The sequence below is a fragment of the Macaca thibetana genome, chromosome 1, assembly GCF_024542745.1.
Source record: "Macaca thibetana thibetana isolate TM-01 chromosome 1, ASM2454274v1, whole genome shotgun sequence".
Lineage (NCBI taxonomy): Eukaryota > Metazoa > Chordata > Mammalia > Primates > Cercopithecidae > Macaca > Macaca thibetana.
In genome coordinates this window covers 52,683,230-52,706,135 of record NC_065578.1, presented here as the reverse complement: position 1 = coordinate 52,706,135, position 22,906 = coordinate 52,683,230, and the positions used below count along the sequence as shown (strand labels likewise).

The 22,906-nt window shown below is 46.9% G+C and overlaps 2 protein-coding genes across 2 annotated transcripts in view; both read right to left on the bottom strand.

Moving 5' to 3' along the window:
- The window catches only part of MRPL37 (mitochondrial ribosomal protein L37), a 911,410-nt gene that overhangs the window by 754,561 nt on the left and 133,943 nt on the right, over positions 1-22,906 (bottom strand). The window lies entirely within an intron of this gene.
- Positions 2,320-11,625, bottom strand: DMRTB1 (DMRT like family B with proline rich C-terminal 1). The gene is made up of 4 exons (XM_050803254.1): positions 10,056-11,625; positions 8,124-8,296; positions 4,943-5,156; positions 2,320-3,217 (listed from the first exon to the last, which is right to left on the bottom strand). The coding sequence occupies exons 1-4, from the start codon at positions 10,867-10,869 to the stop codon at positions 3,150-3,152; spliced, it is 1,269 nt and encodes a 422-aa protein (XP_050659211.1). The 5' UTR covers positions 10,870-11,625; the 3' UTR covers positions 2,320-3,149.

The window sequence follows — 22,906 nt, the reverse complement described above, 5'->3', positions numbered from 1 at the left end:
GGCCTCCCAAAGTACTGGGATTACAGGTGTGAGCCACCGTGCCCGGTCAGAGGGAGCAGGAGGGAGCCACGGAGGGCTTGTGTGCAGAGCAGCAACATGAGCAGACCTGGTTTTTCAATGTTCATGCTATTGCTGCTGGAGACCTGCCTGGAGGAGCTGGGCATTAAGGGATCATGGCTTGGGCTGCCTGGCAAGGCTGTGGGGAGCAGGGGTTTACCACCTACCAGAGGAAGTAACCATGGTGAGCCCATGGGAGCAGGAAAGGGCAGGCTGGGTGCTCACAACTTGGGGTTCATACCGGGGAAAGGGAGGAAGGCAGGCCTTCCTGAAAACCAGTAAGCCAGGGGGCAGTACTGGGACAAGCCCCTGACCCCCAGTTGGTCTTTTCACCCCAGCAGGTGCCTCCAAGGCTCCAGGAAAGATGCTGACCAATTTCTGGAGATTCATCAGCTCACAGGCCTACAGGAGAAATGAGAAATCCTCCCATCCTGGAGACCCGTGGGCATGAACCCCTCCAACAGGACATTACTCTTCTCCGAAGGCCAAAGCCTCCCATCTCCCCACAGGCTAACTAAACATCCCATTTCCTTGCATTGGTCTGGAATAGTTGTGGTGTCTATGTGGCCACAGAGACTGTTTCATACTTCCGTGTGTGTGCTGACCAGAAACAGGAAAACAGCTTTGAGTAATGCAACGTGGTTGGAAAGTCTTTCAAAATGTGGAGTCTAAGATAAAACTTCAAGTGTTATGAAAAAGTAAGGTTACCGGCCGGGCGTGGTGGCTCATGCCTGTAATCCCAGCAGTTTGGGAGGCTGAGGCGGGCAGGTCACAAGGTCAGCAGATCGAGACCATCCTGGCTAACACGGTGAAACCCTGTCTCTACTAAAAATTAAAATTAAAAAAAATTAGCTAGGCGTGATGGTGGGCGCCTGTAGACCCAGCTACTCAGGAGGCTGAGGCAGGGGAATGGCGTGAATCCAGGAGGCGGAGCTTGCAGTGAGCAGAGATCACGCCACTGCACTCCAGCCTGGGCGACAGGGCGAGACTCCATCTCAAAAAAAAAAAAAAAGAAAGAAAGAAAGAAAAGAAAAGAAAAAGAAAAAGTAACGTTACCAATCCAGCCCTGGCAGGTCAGGGGTTCAGTTAGGGCATGGTGATCGACGTCAAGTGCAACCAAAAGGCATGTCTTCTCCCACCCTCTCAGGGTCCTACAGCACTGTGGTCCCCAGGGGGAAGACCAGCACTGGGGTAAGTGATAGCTTCAGCCCCCAAGCCAGGCTAGTCCCAAATCACTGCATCATCCTGTCCAGGCTGACACCAGTGCTGACCTGCAGGCCTCAGGCCTCAGCATGCCTGGTCTGCCCTGCTGAAAGCACTCTTGTGTCTGTATAGCAGTAACTGAAAAGTTCTCGTGACAGTACCTGTCTCCAGAGCCTTCCAACAAAGCCCAGGCCCTGGGCCCCAGCCACCACACTGACGCAAGAGAACAGTTAGGGTATCGCTTCTCAATGATCCCCCCGCCACCTATTAGAGGACTTAGGAGGATGCCTGGACACCTCTGCCCACAGGCAAAAGAGGAAGTAAAGTTGACCTGTTCTCTTGGGTGCCAGCCATTCCCTGGACAGAGAACAGGACACTGCCGTGACCCTGGAATCCTTTACACCAGGTCCCCATCCTCCTCTGCACCCTTACTGGGAGTACTCATCTCTCTTCTCTGCTTAACTCATTATTGCCCCTTTCAATGTGGTTGAGGCCCTGACTCCTGCAGGCTTTCTCTGACCAGTCCCATAGCCTCCCTACCTCTGTGTTCTAGTATGAATCCCCTAAGACTCTCTGTCTCTCCAACTAGATGTCATGTATCTCATGGGCAGAGCTAGGGACTGTCAGGTTCTTAATCTAGTAGAGACACAGGATGTCTTCTAAATGAAGGTATAAATGCAACCAAGGAAAGAAGCTCAGGACCCTAAAACAGAATTGGTTCAAATTCTGTTTTTTTTTTAAATGCATGTTCCTATGCAGGGACTATGGAAGGAGCTGGAGGAAGGAAACTAAGACATCTTTACATTTTGTGTGTCTGCATCAGATTTCTTTAAAAGGTCTCTACTGCTTAAAATAACAGCAGTAATAATAAAGAAGTCTACTAGCCTGGCCCAATCCCTTCACTTGATAAAGAAGGGGGAGGTAGAACGGGGAGGGCATGCCTAAGCAAGTGCAGTCAAGGCCAGCCACAGGCCACAAACCCAGGCCCCCAATCTCCCCAACCCAGGCTCCTGCCAACCCTGCCTTCCACCAGGACCAAAGGGAGAATAAGCCTTCCACCAGGATTTCCATTGCTCATTTTATTTCAATAGCCAACTGTCCTCAGAGAAGAAACTGTTCATGTCACAGGCGATCAGAGGCACCATTCTATTCCCTAGGGACTGCATCAGTGCTTATGAACAGCCTACTTTTTAAAGTTGGCAGTCACTATAAAAACATCAAATAGTCAAACTAATAAATTTTTTAAAACCAATGCCCATAATGGCTGAAACTTTATGGAGGGGGAATGAAGTAGCCCCAGCAGCCAGGATGCTTGCTAGTAAAACCCCTTAGAGAAGGGGCAAGGGGCTGTGGTCAGGAAGATGTAGGGGACAGAGCAGCAAGGCAGGACGCTGCAGAACCTGCTGTCAACGACCCTGGTCCTGGCTGCTGGCTCCAGCCACCTGGATGAACTGGAATCTCGATGTCTGTGGTGCCCCCAGTGCCCTGGAGGACCAGGCAAAGGCAGCAGAAGGCTGAAATAGATGATGCCTTCTGTCCTGGAGTGGGGCCTGAGGAAATCAAATACTGCCTCTGGGGCTTGTTCCAATAAACGGCAGTGCAACCCAAGGACAGTTAAATTCATTCCTAAATGGGAGCTTCTCCCAGCGCCCACTCCTCAGAGCCCTGGTCCTTCCCCAGTAATAACTTCCTCCATACTCCTCTTCAACTGTACAGCGCAGAACTGAAACTTAGAAATCGCCCTCCTTCCTCCTATATTGAACTGGGAATCAGTTGCCATCTATGCTATCAACCTCCTTCCTCCCACACATCACTGAATGAAGACAAGAAAACTGTTGCTGTCGCCCCCCAGTGCCCCACTCTGCTGGCCTGGAGGGCAGGCCTGGGGCCTAGTCGGACTGCTCCTGAGACGATGGCTGGCTGGGCTCACCCGGTGGCACCTCTGCATCCTGATCATCTGTGAAAGACAAAGAAGGCAGCTGGATTCAGAAAGAGGGAAAATGACTACCTATTTGCAGATGAAGATTTTCTTTTTTTTTCTTATTTTATTTTAATTTACTTTATTTTATTTTTTTGAGACGGAGTCTCTCTCCGTCGCCCAGGCTCGCTCACTGCAACCTCCACCTCCCAGGTTCAAGCGATTCTCCTGCCTCAGCCTCCTGAGTAGCTGGGATTACAGGTACCCACCAACACACCCAGTTAATTTTTGTATTTTTAGCAGAGATGGGGTTGCCCCATGTTGGCCAGGCTGGTCTTGAACTCCTGACTTCAGGTGATCCACCCACCTTGCCCTCCCCACAGTGCTGGGATTACAGTTGTGAGTCACGGTGCCTAGCCCAGATATAGATTTTCCATAAGCCTTTCTCATCATACCCAGCCCTAGGAGAGAATGAATTTTCTTTAATTCGTTAGGTGTCAGGAGCCTGGAATCCTAGCCTTGGCCATGTGATTCAGATTCAAGTTCCAGCTCTTGCTCTGCTCCTCCCAAGCTGGGAGGAATGAGCAAGATACTCCACAGCTCTGAACCTCAGCTTCCCCTTCTGAAAAACGAGACGTATCCACCTTGCAATGGCAGCAAGGGTACTAAGTGAAACACAGTGATAGGCCACCTTCACCAATGCCTTCATCACTTCAGGTTCTATTTAATCCTCAGAATCCTCCTGAGGTAGGGACCACTATTTCTCTGCTTTTACACATGATGAAACTGGAGCACCAAAGAGTGAATGAGCTTGCCCAAGTTACACAGCTGGGCAAGTGCTGTAGCCAGGCTACCCAGCACTGGGGCCAGTGGCTTTCAGCCACATGACACCACCTCTCCAGCTACTGGATCTAGGCACTGCACACACAGGAAGTGTCCAACAGGCCTCAGTTTCCTCTTCAGTAAAATGGTGATACCACCAGACTCCCCTAGCTCATAAGATGGTCTGACAGTCATTTTAAAGGCCTAGTTGAGTTTGTCAGTTCTTTCCAAATCATAGGAGCCCAAGGGGAAGACTGAAAGGAAAAAAGTCCTAGAAGCTTTAAAGCTGCAAGGGCCCTCAAAAGAAAACCCAAAACATTTTCACATCCAAAAGTTTCCTCGACCCTCACAGTAACCTAGTAAGGGGGCCCCTTTTATAGCTGAAAAGCCTCAGTGCCCAGGACCATCCAGTGCCCCAGTGGCAGAGCTTGTGAAGGACAGATTCTCTAGCTTCTGGTCTGGTTCCCTCAGAGCAGCCTGGGGCAGAGGCATAGCCCCACCACACAGGCTCCTGCTGCAGCTCCAGGCTCTGCATCTGCTCTCCTACCCCAGCCAGAAAGGCCTGGCACCTCCAGTCTTCCAAACGCACCACATGCCTGCTGTCCTCCACAGCTCTGCCCATGGAGCCAATAAGGTCAGTGAACAGGCACTGGACTGGGAGCTAGGCTGAGAACTCTGTTCAAATCCCAGCTCTGCCATTTACACCCACGAGAACTGCTGGAGGCCCTGATTTCCTCATCTGGAATCCCATTCCCACCTCCCGTAGGTGTGTGCTTATGGGGACTGGAGGAGGAGTATAAGAAGGAGCTCATCCTAGGGCTCAGCACCCTTTAAATTCCACGTCACTTCTCTCCACACCTAAACTTTCTTCAGATTAGGTACCTCTTCCTCCAGAAAGTCTCCCTGGCTCTGGCAGAAGCTGGAAGACTGGAGCTCACTCACCAGTGTTCTCCTTGTCAGTATCAAACAGGACGGTCAGTGAGAAAGATGACGGAGGCGGTGGTGGCGGTGGCGGGGGGAGGAAGTGGAGCGCAGAGAGGTAGCCTGGCGGGAGGAACTGGGGCTGTGGTGGAAGTGGTGGAAGTGGTGGAAGGGGCGGCAGTGGTGGCGGCGGCAGGTAGTAGCTTGGCTGGAAGTCTCCCACTGGTTCTGATGCCTGCACAGCACGCACAGCAGAGAAGCAGAGTGGAGAGAGAGTTAGCCAGATGGGCTGACCAAACATAGCTCTCACCCCCGAAGTGGGGGGCTCCTGATGGGGAGATGCATGGCCCCAAACACACAGGCACAGGCACTCGGAAGGCGGCATTCAGCAAACACCTGCCAAATTATTGAAGGCAAGAAGGAATACAGGCAACCTAAGATAAGCATGGGAACAGCTGAATGGTCACAGTGACAGAGCCCTTCTGTATATGCCAGGGCGACTGTGCTCACAATCCTAGGAGGGGGTTCTATTACTATTCCTGCTGTAAAGATGAAAAAATAGGTTCAGTGAGATGAAACTACAGGCCCAGGGCCCCAGAGCTACTTTGTGGTTAAGGGCAGAACTGGATCTCAAGTTGGCTGACTCCACAGCCCACTCAGCTGTCCAGCGCTGCTCTGCACTGGGGAAGGGTCTGAATGCATCCCAAGCCCACAGGACCCCCTGTCTGGCACATGTGGTCACTTAAACTCAAGTGCCAGCGGGGCCTTTGGGAGAAGAGGTTCGCAATGTGGGTGTAGAGCAGCTGTTTCTGAAGCAAGATACGCTGGGTGACTTCAGACAAGTGGCCTCACTGATCAACATTTTGCTGCTTCTGTTCCTTCTTCAAGGGATAGAATCCAATCCCTTACCACAGCACAGGGACCCATCACAGGATCTGGAGGGGGGATGACTACACAGCTCAGAGCTTAACCGAGAAACACACAAATGTCGTAAGAAATAATACTGAGTTTTGGATGTAGTTCTCGCTGTTTACTTCTCTATCTAGATGCTTCAGAGCAACACTTCCTGAGCTGAGTTTCATGGAGTCCTGGTGTCTTACAAAGTATTTTTTAGTACTCTAAAAGTGTTATTTGTTAAGTGACTTTGAGAAACCCCATATACTGTTCCCCACATTAGTGGGTCACACATGAGCATATTAAAGGCTTGGAAGAGTCTGCAAAAATCTCCTTAGATTAACCCAGCTAACCTGGTTGAACTTCATTCAACCACCAGAAAGGGAAGAAAGCCCACTTTTAAGTACCTACTATGTGCCAGACCCTGTGCTAGGTATTTTACATGCATCACCTTATGTATTCTACTCAGGAGCCCTAATAGACAGGTCCTCCCACCCCCACTTTACAGACCAAGACCTGAGTGAGGTCCTCAGAGGTCAGGTAACTGCCATGGGTCACATGGCTGGGACACGATGGAGAAGGCAGGATTGGACCCTAGGTCTGCCCAGCTCCACGGCCGGTGCTGTCCTGTGAACAGGAGAGCAGAGGGAGCCAAGCAGCAGCAGATGGGCAGGGACAGGAACAGGAAGGAGGAAGCTGTTCTGGAGAGCACCTCCAAGCCTTGGCAGGGGGCAGCAGGACAAGGATGAAAGTGATTCAGGGGCTCTTGGGTTTGAAACAGCTCACAAATCAATGCCTGATTCTCTCTCCAGACGTGAGAGGGTAGAAGGGGGATTATTAGTGCTTTAATTCCGAGCTGCTCAGCCAAGCATCTCCCTGGATCACAGCTCCTGCCGGGGGCCTGTGGTGGCAGCTTGGGCCCAGATAAACTGACTGAGATCACACTCTTAACAAAGGCCGTCTGGCAGGCCTGTCAATCAGAGCCCTGCCCTGGACGCCAGGCTCCAGGCTTCTGTGTGAGCAGACGGAGCGTGCTCTACTTGGCCAGAGCCCCTCTCTTTGTGTGGAGGCTGGAGATGCCTGGCTCTCCCTGGGCAGTGCCCACAGATGTCAGGCAGGCAGCAGTGCTGGTGTGAGTAAAGGGCCATGTGTGTTCTACCTCTGTGGGAGAGAGGGAGGGGCAGTGGAAAGCACCTAGACCCCAGACCTGACCTGGCTCTGTCACCAACCAGCTGTGTAACTGGAATCCTAGTCTCTCTCTCACCAGTTTTGTGACCCTGGCCAAAAGCTTAACTTCTCTGAGCCTTTTTTTCTCAATGCTACAATGGGGTACAACACCTACCTTGAAGGTTCAATAGGCACCCTGGAATTATCAAGGCCAGTGGCTTTCAAACTTTTTTCCCTTGAATCAGTGGAAAATGATTTTTAAGCACAATTTTACAACATCTAAGACAAGTGGAAGAGAAGCTGTTGCCGCCAGGCTGAAGCAGGAGTAAGGACCCAGTGACCTGTGTGCCCAACATGCCCGGGTGCAGCTCGAGCCCCATTGGACTGGCTCCACACTGTGCGGCTAATGACTTTCATTAGGGAGAGAGAGGGCTTTCAGCCATCCTAGTCTGGAAGGAGCTGGTAACCAAGGCCATAAAACTCAATCACACCTGCCTCGTAGTACACACCACAGGGGTGAACTGACTTTACACACTCGGTTCTCAAAATTCCCAGCTTAGACAGAATACCAGCTAATGACTGACCTTTACTAATCTTATAAAAGGATTAAATTTCATTCTTTCAACAGGTATTTCCTAAAGTGTCAGGTGTTTGGGGGAAGGTTTCCGTATTTTTCATGACTCAGTTCAAATGCCACCTCCTCCTGAAAGCCCTCTGCAGTCTCAAGTGTGCTCTACCTGTGGGCAGGGAGTCTACCTCTGGTCCTGACTCTGCCTTAAATTTTGTGGTCCCAGTAAGGTGATATTACCTTTCTGGAGTCCAGCAAAATGAAGGGCCCTTCCAGCATCAGCATCAGTCAAGGAAGGGGTCACCCTGAATGCTCAGAGTCTTTCAGCCCACTGCCCTGAAAAGCACAGGCCATAGCCCAGGCCGAGTGGTGCAGACTGGTCCCACGTGTGCTCCCAGAGACACACACACTGTGTCTGGGCAGTGCCTAAAGCCATCCACCAGCACTCGGGGGCTGGCATGGAGTGGGCACACAGTTTATGACAGCTGGCTTCCTGGGAATGAGGATCCATCAAGGCAACAGGGGCTGCTGGGAGGAGGAGGAAGCTGGCAAGAAATGAGGGGTGGGACTCACCAAGCCTCCGCCTTGGTACTGGCTGCGGGACACATGCCGGAAGCCCTGCTGCAGGGGGACGCCAGGAGGGGCGTCCAGGTAGCCCAGCGGGAACGGGCAGTAGGGGTGCATGCTGGAGCCGCCAGGGTACTCAGGGCCCAGTGCACGGTCCGGGTTGATGCTCACAGGGCGCCCTGAAGAAGGCAAGCAAGGAGGGAAGTGTTAGACACCGCTGGGAAAAGCATCCGCAGGGCGGCACAGGCCGGCGGAGTCGTAAGCGCTGCTGTCCAAGCACAGAAAGCCCACCCCGCCCTTCCTTCCGCTGGGCCCTCACTGCATCTCCATCCTCCAGCCAGCCCCGCTGCTCTTGGAGAGTCCTCGGCACGGCCATCAAGCCCGCTGTGGGCCCCCGGCCTGCGGCTCCCCGCTGCCCACACGCCGTCCGCCCACACTCTGCCTCTACGAGTCCTCCGTGCCAAGTTCCTCTTCCTCCGGGTCAACAGTGAACCCGGCCATGGCTCGAGCTCTGGACAGCGATTTGTGTGACTCTTCAATCAACCCTGTCCCTCCCACAAGGACAAGGTCCCTGAGGGCAAGAAATGTGACCCGCGTCCTTCATCACGAATGCCTGGCTCATAGTTCAGCCCAGCCCTGCTTGTCTGTTGAGATGGAACAAAGAAAGGCGGCTTCTCCTAGAATTGCGGTTTCAGACCTGTGACCCCATCAGATGGGGCGTTCCCTGGGGACCTAGATTTTCCTGGAAAGTCAGGAAGGCGGGACGAGCCTGCGGAAGCCTCTGGACCAATGCCCTGGCACACAGAGGGTAGGAGCTTGTCCAGCGTGACCCAGGCTCCCGCCTCGGCCTCAGCCCGTCCCACGACACCACCATGGGGAGACACCAGGAAAACGCGTCCACACCAAACCCCGGGGCTTTTAAAGCTTCAAATGTACATGTGACTTGAAACTGTACTTCAATACCGAAAGCTCCAAGGCACAGGGAACAATGTAATTTATGTACCAGGTGAGGGGCAAAAAGAAAGGCAACATCTTTACAGACCAACTGTTCTCTTGCGTGTAGTAAAGCAGCAGGCTCGGCTCACCCGCACGTGGGGAAAAGGAGGGAAGAGGTGCACAGGCGCACTGGTCCAGGGCCGTGCTGAGGGGAGGAACCTCCCGACCGCGAACAGGGAAGGAAGAGTGCGCAGGCGCAGTCGTCCTTGCGCTAACCTGCCGGCAGGAAAATTCTCTTATTCTGGAGGAGGAGCCTCCAGCCCAAGGAAATGGCGGGAAGAGGTGCGCAAGCGCAGTAGGACCGGGCTCCTCGAGGCCTCTTCCCGGAGGAGGAAGCACTGCTAAGTCGACTGGACGCCATTTTGTTCTTGCATGCCAGAATGGCACAAACTACAGCTAAATGTTAAAAGCCCTTTGAGCCAAGCGCGGTGGCTCAAGCCTGTAATCCCAGCACTTTGGGAGGCCGAGGCGGGTGGATCACGAGGTCAGGAGATCGAGACCATCCTGGCTAACATGGTGAAACCCCGTCTCTACTAAAAATACAAAAAACTAGCCGGGCGTGGTGGCGGGCGCCTGTAGTCCCAGCTATTAGGAGGCTGAGGCAGGAGAATGGCGTGAACCCGGGAGGCGGAGCTTGCAGTGAGCCGAGATCGCGCCACTGCACTCCAGCCTGGGCGACACAGCGAGACTCCGTCTCAAAAAAAAAAAAAAAAAAAAAAAAAAAAAAAAAAAGCCCTCTGAACCGCCCATTCCCTTATGTTTCCTTTTTGCGAAAAGGTACCCAATCCAAATCCCCGTTCCAAGAAGGGTTTCTTAAAGCAGAAGGTACGTTACCCGTGGAAAGCATTCTCCCCACCCCAAACCCCTATGCCAGCTGCCCATCCGGGCTGGCCTGTACTGCCAGCTCGGGGAGTCCACCGCGGGACTGAGGCCACGACTTACCAAAGTCGGTGAACGGCGGGCCAGGCACGGGCCGCAGCGGCCTGCGCAGGTCCAGGGGGCCGGGGTAGCCACTGCCTGTGGCCTCCGCCCCAAAAGGGGGTCCCGCAAGGCTGGGCATCGCCACGGCGGCTCGCTCGCTCGGCTCCACGTGGCCGCGGCCGCCCAGAACCGGTTGGAAGGCGCTCGGGCCGGGACTCCGGCCCCGCGGGGGCCGCTCGAAGAAGCAGGCGGCCGCGCGGCCCTCGGGTCCCGGCTCGGCGTCTCCGGAGGGAGTCCCCGGAGGCAGAGGGCGCAGGCTCCCGCCCGGGAGGGGAGCGGGCGCGGCGGCCGCGGCCCCGGAGGCCTGCTCTGGACCCTGCGCACACAGGGCCGCCTCCTGCTCCTCCTCGGCGGCCTGCGTCTTGAGCACCTTCTGCGCGGCCATGATCTTCTGGCGCTCGGAGATCAGGTAGCACTTCTCGCAGAGGCACTGCTTCCAGCGGCATTTGCCTGCGTGGCCCTTGACGGGCACCAGGAAGCCATGGTTCCTGCATCTCGAGCACTTAGGGGTGCGCACCATCTTGTCGGCCATTGGCAGGGTCAGCCTTCGTAGCACAACCACCACCTCTGGGAGCTGCAGAGCAAGTGGCGCTGGGATGAGCCGCGCCCCACAAGTCCCTGGTTCTGGGGACATTGGATACACTTGTAACAAAGCACCTCGCAGTGTGTCCCGGGAACTGCAGCAAGAACCTTGCATTTTCCCTCCTTTTGGGGGGTGCACAGTTTGGAGAGTTTCTGTGCTTTGGGTAATTAGATGCAATGGACTGGGTTGCATAAATTCTTAATGGGATTCTATTGCATGTATGTCATTTAGCTTATCTGAAGTCTTAGGCATGTAATTTTCCAAACTCTATTCCCGCCACCGACGGAAGGTATTTGTAACTTCAGGAAAGGCGGAGTGATATTCAACGGTCCACAGATTTAAAACTCGGGAGGAATGTAGCTTTCAGTGTAGAAAAGCACTGTAAGAGGCAAACCGTATTTCTCCTCCCTAAAGCTGCTGCTTCTGTGGCATTTCACTTCTCTGCCCTGCAGAGATGCTTCCAGGATATTCCAGAATATTTTCAAGAGCTCAGTGCAGTGTGATGGTTGCTCAAGGGTATGCCCTTGCAGTAATTCCCGTTTCTTGAGAGTCTTTGTGTAGAAATCCTCTTCTGGAGGATGGCACATTGCTGATGTTCATGCCTTCCAACGTAAGCATACTTAGAATATTTTAAAGTAAAATAGGCAGAATATTCTGGCACTAAGCCTGGCATAGTGTCCTGTGCCTGTAGCCCTAGCTGCTTGTGAGGATCACTTGAGCCCAGAAGTTGGAGACCAACATGAGCAACATAGCGAGACTCCTGTTTCTAAAAAATTAAATAAAACAAATTCTGCAAGACCCCTGTTTCTAAAAAATTAAATTAAAAAACTGTCTAGCACTAGCTTCAGTAATTGCTTAACCTCATCATGAATTTTGTTATCCTTATAAAACAACGCAAATATTGGGACATCTGAAAAGCTAACACAAACGTCATAGTTTACCCAAGGACATTAAGGTTTTTTTGTTTTGTTTTCTTTTTTCTTTTTTTTTTTTTTTTTTTTTTTTTTTTTTTTTTTGAGACAGAGTTTCACTCTGTCACCCAGGCTGTAGGGCAGTGGTGTCATCTCGGCCCACTGCAACCTCTGCCTCCCAGGTTCAAGCGATTCTCCTGCCTCAGCCTCCTGAGTAGCTTGGATTACAGTCACCCGCCACCATGCCCAGCTAATTTTTGTATTTTTAGTAGAGACGGGGTTTTCGCCATGTTGGCCAGGCTGGTCTTGAACTCCTAACCTCAGGTGATCCACCTGCCTGGGCCTCCCAAAGTGCTGGGATTACAGGTGTGAGCCACCGTGCCCAGCCATTAATTCATCTTTTAAAAACAAATTTGTGACACCCTGAGGCCTCTCTCTCTCTCTTTTCCCCCTACCTCCCCACTGCCTCCATTTTCCTCCCCTCCCCTCTCCTCCCTTCTTTGTCCTAAAAAAGGAAAAAATGGGTCACTAACAAGCCGAAAAGCTTCTAAGTAGATCAGTCACATTTAAGGAGGAGTTACAGTTAACAAGTGGCTAAGGCCGGGCACGGTGGCTCAAGCCTGTAATCCCAGCACTTTGGGAGGCCGAGACGGGCTGATCACGAGGTCAGGAGATTGGGACCATCCTGGCTAACACGGTGAAACCCCGTCTCTACTAAAAAAATACAAAAAAACTAGCCGGGCGAGGTGGCAGGCGCCTGTAGTCCCAGCTACTCGGGAGGCTGAAGCAGGAGAATGGCGTGAACCTGGGAAGCGGAACTTGCAGTGAGCTGAGATCCGGCCACTGCGCTCCAGCCTGGGCGACAGAGCGAGACTCTGTCTCAAAAAAGAAAAGAAAAAAAAAAGTGGCTAAAATTTGTGCATTTTTCATTGCCCTTTCTTTGAATTCCTCTCTTTCTGGTGGTAGAATGGGAGAAGCCCACGCCTAGTGTCCACCTTGATTTTTTTGAGTCTCTGATCGTAGTTGTACCTTGCGTTTCTTACTAGCTGCCTGCGAATAGGAAATAGTTAGCATTTGGGGGCTTGTTAGACACTGGAAAGCGAAAAAGGGTTTGTAAAGTCTTTTTCTGCTTTAAAAAAAAATCTTAATAAGAAAGTAAAAGTAAGTATGTGTTTCCTGTATAACTTGGCTTGTTAGGAACTTCACTGGTAGCTCTGCATCCATTTAAGGAGGTCTAGGTTTGTTTCTGCTTTGCTGTAACAACCTCTCAGTTAAGTTTTTATTTTAAAACTATGATTAGTGGGCCGGGTGCAGTGGCTCACGCCTGTAATACCAGTACTTTAGGAGGCCGAGGGAGGTGGATCACTTGAAGTCAAAAGTTCAAGACCAGCCTGGTCAACATCTCTACTTTAAAAAAATACAAAAATTAGCTGGGTGTGGTGGCGGGCACCTGTAGTCCCAGCTACTCGGGAGGCTGAGGCAGGAGAATCACTTGAACCCGGAAGGCAGAGGTTGCAATGAGCTGAGATCGCACCTTTGCACTCCAGCCTGGACGACAGAGGGAGACTCTGTCTCAAAAAGAAATACATATATATATATATATATTATATATATATTTTATATATATATATTATATATATAAAAAAAGAAAGAAATGTCTTTGTATATATACATATGTATATCTTTTTTTTTTAAAGCAGCAGTCTAAGAAGTAATCAACCATCAACCCAAACAGAACAAAACTATCAATTTGCCTGAATTTCCAAGAATGAGATAAATAAAACTATATATATATATATATATATGATTAGTGGCCGGTCGCAGTGGCTCACGCCTGTAATCCCAACACTTGAGGAGGCCGTGGCAGGAGGATAACTTGAGCCTAGGAGTTCCAGACCAGCCTGGGAAGCATGGCGAAACATGTCTCTACAAAAATTAGCCAGGCATGGTGACTTGCACGCCTGAAGTCAAGAGGATCGCTTGAGCCCAGAACATCGAGGCTGCAGTGAGCCATATTTGTGCCATTGCCCCTGTCGAAAAAAAAAAAAAAAATTGGTTAAAGGACAGGTAAGTTGTTTTTCTGACTACCCAATAAAAAATGTATAGTGTTTTTCACTGACCTTGTCTTTCAAAAATGACACTTAAAAATCATAGTTTCAGTACTGCTGTCGAAAAATCTGGGGCACAAACTGCATTGTTTCATGATACTGCAAATTGTAATGTCATTTTCTGCATTATCAAATTTAAATTTGAACATCAGGTGACATCGGATAATAAGGCCTAAAAATGAAAACTACTCATTTTATTTCATGCTTGACCACCCAAGCTGTTTGCATTTTCTCATTAATATTAATAATTTAAAGAAAAATTTTCTTCAAAGCAAGCTATTTGAGTTAACATACTTTAGCCTTGTTAACTACAAAATGCTTCCATATTCAGTTGATAGCTTTAGGAGCAAAATATACCCAAGGTGATGTGAATTTGCATAGTGCTTTGAGAACATTAATAACCATATATCTTTTTAATCAGTAGTCATGTTATAAGATGCAGGGTTTACACAGTAAACAAATCTACAAAGAAAAACACTAGTTTATTTCTCTCTTTCCCCCAAAAGTCTCAATTTGTGTAGGTAAAATTCAACAGAGTTTTATTTATCTCATTCTTGGAAATTCAGGCAAATTGATAGTTTTGTTCTGTTTGGGTTCATGGTTGATTACTTCTTAGACTGCTGCTTTAAAAAAAAAAAAAGATATACATATGTATATATACAAAGACATTTCTTTCTTTCTTTTTTTTTTTTTTTTTTTTTTGAGACGGAGTCTGCCTCTGTGGCCCAGGCTGGAGTGCAGTGGCGCGATCTCAGCTCACTGCAAGCTCCGCCTCCCGGGTTCACGCCATTCTCCTGACTCAGCCTCCCGAGTAGCTGGGACTACAGGCGCCCGCCACCACGCCCGGCTAATTTTTCTATTTTTAGTAAAGACGGGGTTTCACCGTGTTAGCCAGGATGATCGCCATCTCCTGACCTTGTGATCCGCCCCCCTCAGCCTCCCAAAGTGCTGGGAATACAGGCGTGAGCCACCGCGCCCAGCCACAAAGCCATTTCTTTAAACTGGGTTTTTTTGTTTTGTTTTTGGTTTTGAGACGGGGTCTGGCTTCATAACCCAGGCTGACGTGCGGTGACGTGGTCTCTGCTCATTGCTACCGCCGCCTTCCAGGCTCAGGTTATCTGCCCACTTAAGCCTCCCAAGTAGCTGGGACAACAGGCACACACCACCACACCTGGCTAACTCTTGTATTTTTTTGTAGAGGCGGGGTGTCACCATGTTGCCCAGAAGCTCAAGTGATCCACTAGCCTTGGCCTCCCTAAGAGCTGAGATTATAGGCATGAACTACTGCACCTGGCAGTATTTTAAAAGATAGTGACATGATATAAAAGCAGAAAACAGGAAGTCAAAAAAGGATGGGAGCAGTAAATAAACAGTGAATGACTTCTTTCCCCACACCTAAACCTTGGGATATTCACATTTAAGAAAGTCTGCCAACTTACAATTGCTGAAGAATTGCAGTTTGACTAATTAACTGCGGTGAGGATGCTTGGTGGTCATATATGACTCCCAGCTTTTTTTCCCAGAGTCCCTAGTTTCCTAATACCTCTTCTATTTGGTTAATATGATTGCTGCTGGTACTGTTTAATTCATATTCATTTTAAAGAGCCTTGCATTATGCAGTGCATGGGGGTATCATTTATAATCATTAAATATTGCATGCACTAGAATGTTTCCTTACTGGCAGCACTCAAGAGTAAGGAAGGGCTTTTTTTTTTTTTTTGCCTATAGCATCTTTTTCCCCCAGCAGCTATAACCCAGATATCTGCTATCTTCCCTTCTTCGAGCTCTCTCCAGTGAGCAATGAGAACTTTATTGAAGATTTCATAGAAGAGGTGGAGGGGAGGATTTACATGATACATCCTATGGCAGATGCTTTAAAATCCTGCCTTAGCATTTCTGTTCTCTCAGGATCCTCCTCTGCTGTGCCAAACCCACTGGTTTGTCTTCCCACAGACCAGTGCTCTGTCCTCCCACCGGCCAGTACCCAGCCTCTCTAGTTCCTCTCTCCTTTCTCTATTTCTGTTAGCCTCTGTAAGGGCTGTGACTATCTTATTTCCCTTTATGTCTAGCACAAAATTGATATTCAGTAAATACTTGTTGCATGTGTGAACGAGTTCTCCCTCTCCTGCCAGTGTCAAAGTTATCTGCTCCGCAACTGGCTTCAGCAACTTTCCTCAAACATTACACAAATGCTCAGCAAAACAGAAAGCCTGCAGTGATCAAGGCCACTCTTCTGACCAGCAGAACTGGGGGACTGACTTTGGTCTTGAGCTTACCCCCTCCCCTAATGGCTTAATAATAGTAATAATAATATTTAGCACTTTCTAACTGTTTATATGTGCCAGGAACTCTCAAGTCCTTTACATGTATTAAGTCATATAATCCTACTAACAAGCCTCCAAGGTAGGTTACTGTTATCACCCCCATTTTATACATGAAAAACTGAGACCAAAGAAGTTTAGAACTTCCCAAGATTTCACAGCCATTAAGTGGCAGAACCATGATTCAAAACCAGGAAATCTAACATCAAAGTCTCTGTTATTAACCATATATTTGCTAACCAAATATTTCTTCTAAACCAAACAGTGATCTCCCCAAGAAAGCTTTGGTGATGAATAGAAATGTTCGTATCATTATATACTCTATTACAGTTGGGGCAAAGGGGGGTGAAGCGGGTAGCAACCTGGGGAAACTTCCTAGGATGCCCTGCTTAGCTGCTTTTCTGTATCCATGGTCAATATTTATTGAGTGCCAACCATGTGCTAAGCATAAGGCATGCAGAAGTAAGTAAAAAGACAGGATCCTTGCCTTTAGGCCTGCATTCTAGCTGGCAATCCAGACAGTAAACAAGTAATTCCAGAGTAATAAAAGTCAGGCTTTCAGAGCCCATATGGAATCCTCAACTGGCTTGAGAAATCAAGGAAGACTTCCCTGAGGGGCCGATTTCTAAGCTGATGCCTAAAGGGTTAGTAGCCAGCCACAAAAGCAGAAGTGTGTCCCACGGGCTTACTGGCCTGCAGTGTGGCTATCGCGCAGCAAGGTTGAGACACTGGCGAGAAGTGAGGTGGAAGAGTAACCTGGAAGGAGTCCTTGAGGGAAATTGACCAAGGAGAAGAGGAAATGACATGGCAGAGCCAGGCCATACTATAACTTTGGTTATTCTTTCAGAAAGCAAAACAATAAGTAATGAAGACTCGTGCAGGTATTGCAAGATTCAAATAGAGTTGAGTGGGGTTTTCTTTGAGGTGGTTGTTCCAGGTGGGGCACACATTTGAGGCTAGCCATGGTCCAAACTGGCACTGGGCCAGACAGGGTTGCTCCTTCTAACCCTGGGATACCATTAACAGATTCATCTGACCTCTCCTAGGAATCTTAGAGAAATGAGGCACAAAATAGTAATGGATGGAAGGCAAAGGAGGGAGAGAAAAGAAGAGCATCAGGTAGTCAAACAGACCAAAGCTGTTGGAGAGGCTGTGAAGGTAAAGACTGGAACAAGCAATTCTGGGGAGCAAAGGAAAAGTACATCATCCTGGTGGCGAGGGCACGCTCCAGGTGCTACATGCTCCAAGTGCTACTGTACTGACCTTTGTTCTGTTTTGTTTTTACTTGCTAATTGGATGAACAAACATTTTTTGACACCCACAGGAACTTTCTTCCCTTCCTTCCTTCCTTTTTTTTTTTTTTTTTTTTTTTGCAACAGGGTTTCACTCTATTACCTAGGCTGGAGTGCAGTGGCACGAGCATAGCTCACCCTTAAACTCCTGGCTCAAGCAATCCTCCCGCCTTGGCCTCCCAAAGTGCTGGGATTATAGGCAGGAGCCACCATGCTCAGCCCACAGAAACTTCCATAATAGTATATGTAGCTGATTACATGTATTTTTGACAGTACTATCAAATTTCTATAAATGTCAAATTTTTTTTTCTGAAAATATGAGAGGCACATGTCCCTATAAACTACATTGCTAATAGGGAATAATACAGCCTTTAATATCTCTGTCCTGTGGTAAAATGCAAACTCAATTTAACACAAGAGGCATGCACTGAATGCCTACTATATTCAAGGTACTGTTCTCTGGTAAAAGCAGAATCAAAAAGAGCAAAGGAAAAAGAAAATTAAATTGAGTCTTCCTTTTTCTGTGTATGTTCCTTGTCTAGTTTCTTAGAACAGTAACTTTCTATTTATCAAAAAACAAAAAATCTAGCATTTTTTTCCAGAGTTATGCTTCTATGAGAAAGGCAAATAGATATCAATAATTTATCTTTCGAGAGACCTTTCTAAACATTTTATGTCAGAGAGTCAGTACAAGTTCAGTCCATTTTGTAACTGAAAACAGATGGCAAGTAATACTACTCTAAAGACAGGCAAGCTGGGTGAGAACATGATCATTAGTTATTAGCTGTGTTAACCTTAGCTAAATTATTTAACTTCTTTGAGCCTCAGTTGCAATAATAATATTTGTAAAACGTGTTGCAAATCCCAAAGTATAGCACATTTATCCCATTTAGTGATATTATTTCATGAATGCTTACAACTTTGCAGACATGGCCTCATCTAAGCCACAGAACAACATCTATAAGGTAGGTAATTTTATTGTGTCCATTTGACAAATAACATTGAAGTTTAAAGTTCAGAAATATCTACCCAAGGTACATAGGAAGTGACAGAAACACATGTGAATAGTCTCCAAGTCTGAACTCCTAAGTACTATGCCATATTGCCGTTATTTAGTTATTTCCTTTAACTGTAAGGAAATAAGGTGAGATGGCTCACTCTTGTAGGATTAATGAGATAATACATTTGAATAGCCCAGCACAGTGTCTGGTATCTGGCACATGGTTAGCATGCATTACATAGTATCAAGGAGGAAAAAGGGACAAAGGGAAGGGGGGTGAGGAATAAGTAGTTATTTCTGACTTATCCCAAGCCACTTCCAATCACAGGATTTGATTTAGCTACACAGTGGCATCAGGCTTTCCAAGCATAGATTAAACCCCAGCTGTCCAATACTATACCTATTATTTACTGTGGCTATTGAGCACTTAAAATGTGCCCAGTTAAATTTAAGATGCTCTGAAAGTATAAAATACACACCAGATTTTAATGACATAGTATGAAGAAAAGAATGCAAAATATCTCAACAATTTTATATAGATTATATATTGAAATAATATTTTGGACATATTGAATTAAATAACATTTTAATGTGGCTTTTTACTTTTTTAATGTTGCTACCAGAAAATTTTAAATTATATGTATGATCTTTCATTATATTTCTATTGGGCAGCAGCGCACAAGAGATTTGTGTGCTCAGTCCTTCTATTTCTGAAGACCAAGTTTTCCACATTAGCTCATATTCAAGGTGTTGCATCATCTTCAGCTAGAGTGTACCACGTCATACCCCCCTCCATCTTGGTGGTTAGATAACCTTCACTAGCATGAATCTCTGCTCTTTACCATTTAGGGCCTTTTAAATGGGATCAAAACACCGTCTTGTGCTTCAGAACTGGAAATATTACTATTAGAAAATGCCAGCTAGAAGAGTCTAATAAAACTCCAGTTTGCATTTTGAATCTTCAAACATATGATGTTATTTTTATGGGAATATTTTCCTGTTTCTCGTTAGGTATAAATTACTAGTAAAATACTGTGTAAACTAGAAAAGAAAGAAGGGTGTCATTATTTACTAAGGTTACAGCATGCCTACAATATAGAATCCATCAGTTTTGCCTAAAAGCTCGACCAGAGGGCATAGGTCGATTATGTACGTGTTGCTTGATAAATGTAGTCCTGTGGACATTTTATATTGTAAGAATTCTGGAAAATTAGTTTTTAAAGTATTTGATTAATGCCCTTCTTCTCCCCCAGAACCTACCCCAGGTAAACAATTACTACCACTAGGAATAGTAATTTTGCTTTGCACAAATAATTCCTTAAACAAGAAAAGGCATGAAGATTTGTTATGAACAGTTTTTTTGTGAGCATATAGAGATTATTACCTCCTACACATTTTCTTTAAACATAGTTAAACTTATTTAGCCTAATCAGTTTGGGGATTGTTGCTTTTTCCTCTTTAACTTGCCAGATAAATCAGCAATATTTATTTTAAGAGACAGTTTAAGGAGCTCCATCATTCCCAATCTGTCAGAGTTTTACAAATAAATCTCAGTTGAATGTCTATCATTGTTTCCAATCTGGTCAAGGAAAAAGAAGAAAAAGTATACAATTCATCAGAATAATTAGTTGACTGGAGTTGAATAATTCTAAGAATAAACATTTGACCCCCTGGCACCTCATAAACGCCCTGGAGTGAGAAGGATTATAAATTAATGTACAAGATGTAAAAGGGTCCAGATACACACTTAACATTATTGCAAGCATGTGGGACACATTTAGATAAGTTAAAACCAAGTGTGGGTTTTGCGTTTGGCCATCTTTCATCAGTGGCTTACTGAAGCTTTATTCCTTTGGTGTGAGGCTAGGGGGTGCAGAGAAGTGGGTAGGAAGAATGGAATAGCAGCAACAGTGCCCCCTGCTGCCCAATGGCCACTTCCCCTCATGGAAACTTGAGGTTTCAGGAATTTTTAGAGACATGGCACCCCAGGGAATAATGAAACTCCTCCTAAGGGAGTCAGGAAGGAAAGAACTAACACAAAGGTTTTACAGCATTGCAAGCATTGTTCTATCATTTAATAATATGAAGCTCATTACAAATTTAGGAAAGAATATGATGCATTTCATAGATGAAGAAACTGAGGATCAAGAATATAGGATAAACTTTACAAATTTCATAGCTAGAAGTGGAGTAGTCCAGACTGTGGATCAGGTATGCCTGGCTCCAAAGCCTGTGCTGCTTGTACTGCAGCACACTGCCCATAGCTGGAGGCCAAGGACATAGCTCAGACTCCTCAAGTATGGTGACCATCCTGATTTGCCTGAGACTGAAAGAGTTTTAGGGACACAGGATTTTTAGTGGTAAAACCTCCCTGTTTTGTCCAGGACAAGCTGGGACAAATTGACCGATATAGCTGGAATTCAACGGAATAAGGCAGCAGGCTGGAAGGGTTTATTTGGAAAAGGAGGCAGGCTGCCTCGTTCTCTGTCCTGTCCTGCTCTGAGGCAGCCACAGGTGAACAATCTCTGTCCTGCTTATTTTATGCTGTGACACATCCTGGGGCATTGTCAAAGAAGTTCACATCTCTGCCACTTATGATTTCTTCAATTCCTGTCCCAAATCATCAAAGTCAGCAGGAATTTAGTTAACCAAATCATCCACTTGAGTGGAGGAGAAAGAGCAGAAACTGGCATCACAGAAACATGAGTTTTGAGAGGATTGAATGAGGCCAGAAAATGGGAGTGAGTAACAGAACTGACATTTGTGGAATGCTTATTAACGTACAGGGCACTGAGCCACATACCTATGCACAACTTCTCACACATTCGTGCACATTGTCTCTCCTATTGCAACCCTAAATGATAAAAGGTAGTTATAATGAACTCAAATTACAGATTTACAAAAGAAAAATAAGCTCAGAAAGAGGCTAAATAACTTGTCTAAATTCACACAGCTAGAAAAAAAATGGAACTCAAAATTTGTTTCAGCCCAAAGTTGTGACACTTTCTCTACTATATCGTAGTGTCTGACTGTGATATTGTGATATAATAAGAAATATGTATCTGGTCTTTGTCCTGGTTCCTGGCTCAGAGTCCCTAAAACCCTTGTAATTTCCTGAGTGATAGGGGTGATAGGAGCATCATTTGTTATGATATTTGCCCTTTATCCCCAGTTCCTGACAGGAGCTTCTAAGACCCTTGGAATCTCTGGAATGACAACAGTGTCTTTTTGTATGCTAATGATGTGATTGGTGGCTGGGGTCCCCTAGATACCTTCAGGATGGGGGCTGCTCACCAGGAAGACCAAGGCATGATAAGAGAATTAGAACTTTCAGCTCCCACCCCCACCTCTGGGGAGGGGAGAGGGACTGGAGATTGAGTTAATCACCAATAGCCAATGATTTTACCATGCACAAGTAATGAAACCTCCATGAAAACAAAGTACAGGGCTCTACGAGCTTCCAGGTTAGTGAACACACTGACATGCTGGGAGGCTAGCAGGCTCTGAGAGGGTATATGGAAGCTCTGTGTCCCTTTTCCCTGTAGTCTGTCCTATGCCTCTCTTCCATTTGGCTGTTCCTGAGTTGTATCTTTTATAATAAACCAGTACATGTAAGTAAAGTGTTTTCCTGAGTTCTGTGAGCTATTCTAGCAAATTATTGAACACGAGGAGATTGTGGGAATCTACAATATATTGCCAGTAGGTCAGAAATGTGGGAGGCTCTGGACTTGCAATTGGTGTCTGAAGTGGGGACAGTCTTGTGGGACTAAGCCCTTACTTGTGGGGCTTGACATGAATTCCAAGTGGTTAGTGTCCAAATTGGATTGAATTGTTGGATACCCAACTGGTGTCCAGAGAGTTGGACAACTGACTGGTGGTGTGGAAAAAATCCACATTTGGTGTCAGAAGTGAGTAGAAGCATTCACTGTACTGACAAGTCATAGTGTTTCATAAATATTCAATTCCCCTTCCCATGAAGTTCCTAAGGACTTGAATTTATTAATTTCAGTGTCCTCCATATGCTTTAAAAATTATAAAAAGATTAAGGATGAGCTTGCTGTTAAGAAAAAATGTATATAAAAAGAAAAACCTTAGACAAATTAAATTTAGCAGAGTTGAATTGGGTAAAGAACAATTTGCAAATCGGGCAGCCCCAGAACCAGAATAGGTTCAGAGACTCCATCACTGGTGCATGGTCGAAGAAGATTTATGGATGGAAAAAGGAAAGTGATGTACAGAAAAGAGTGAGGTACAGAAACAACCAGATTGGTTACAGCTCAGTGTTGCATTATTTGAACATAGTTTGAACAGTTGGCTGACTTTGATTGGCTGAAACTCAGTGATTGGCACAAGGGTAGGTTGCAGTCTGTTTGCACATCCAGTTAGGTTACAGTTCACTATGTACGGAGAAACCTTTAGGCCAAACTTAAAATATGGAAGGAGGCAGCTTTAGGCTAAATCTAACAAAATAAAATAACATGCCAAAAACACTATTCTCCAAACTTGTATGGTGAATATAGAGATTCATTATGGGAGAATGAAGTCATCTGATTAAGTTCACTCTGAGAAAATAATTCAGGCAACTACTCCGGTTCAT

Coding starts and splice junctions, on each gene's coding strand:
- DMRTB1 (XM_050803254.1), bottom strand. CDS start 10,869: ATGCAACCCAGTCCATTGCATCTAATTACCCAAAGCACAGAAACTCTC. Junction 8,297..10,055: donor CCCGCCGTTCACCGACTTTG/GTAAGTCGTGGC, acceptor TGCCTTCTTCAG/GGCGCCCTGTGAGCATCAAC. Junction 5,157..8,123: donor AGTACCAAGGCGGAGGCTTG/GTGAGTCCCACC, acceptor CGTGCTGTGCAG/GCATCAGAACCAGTGGGAGA.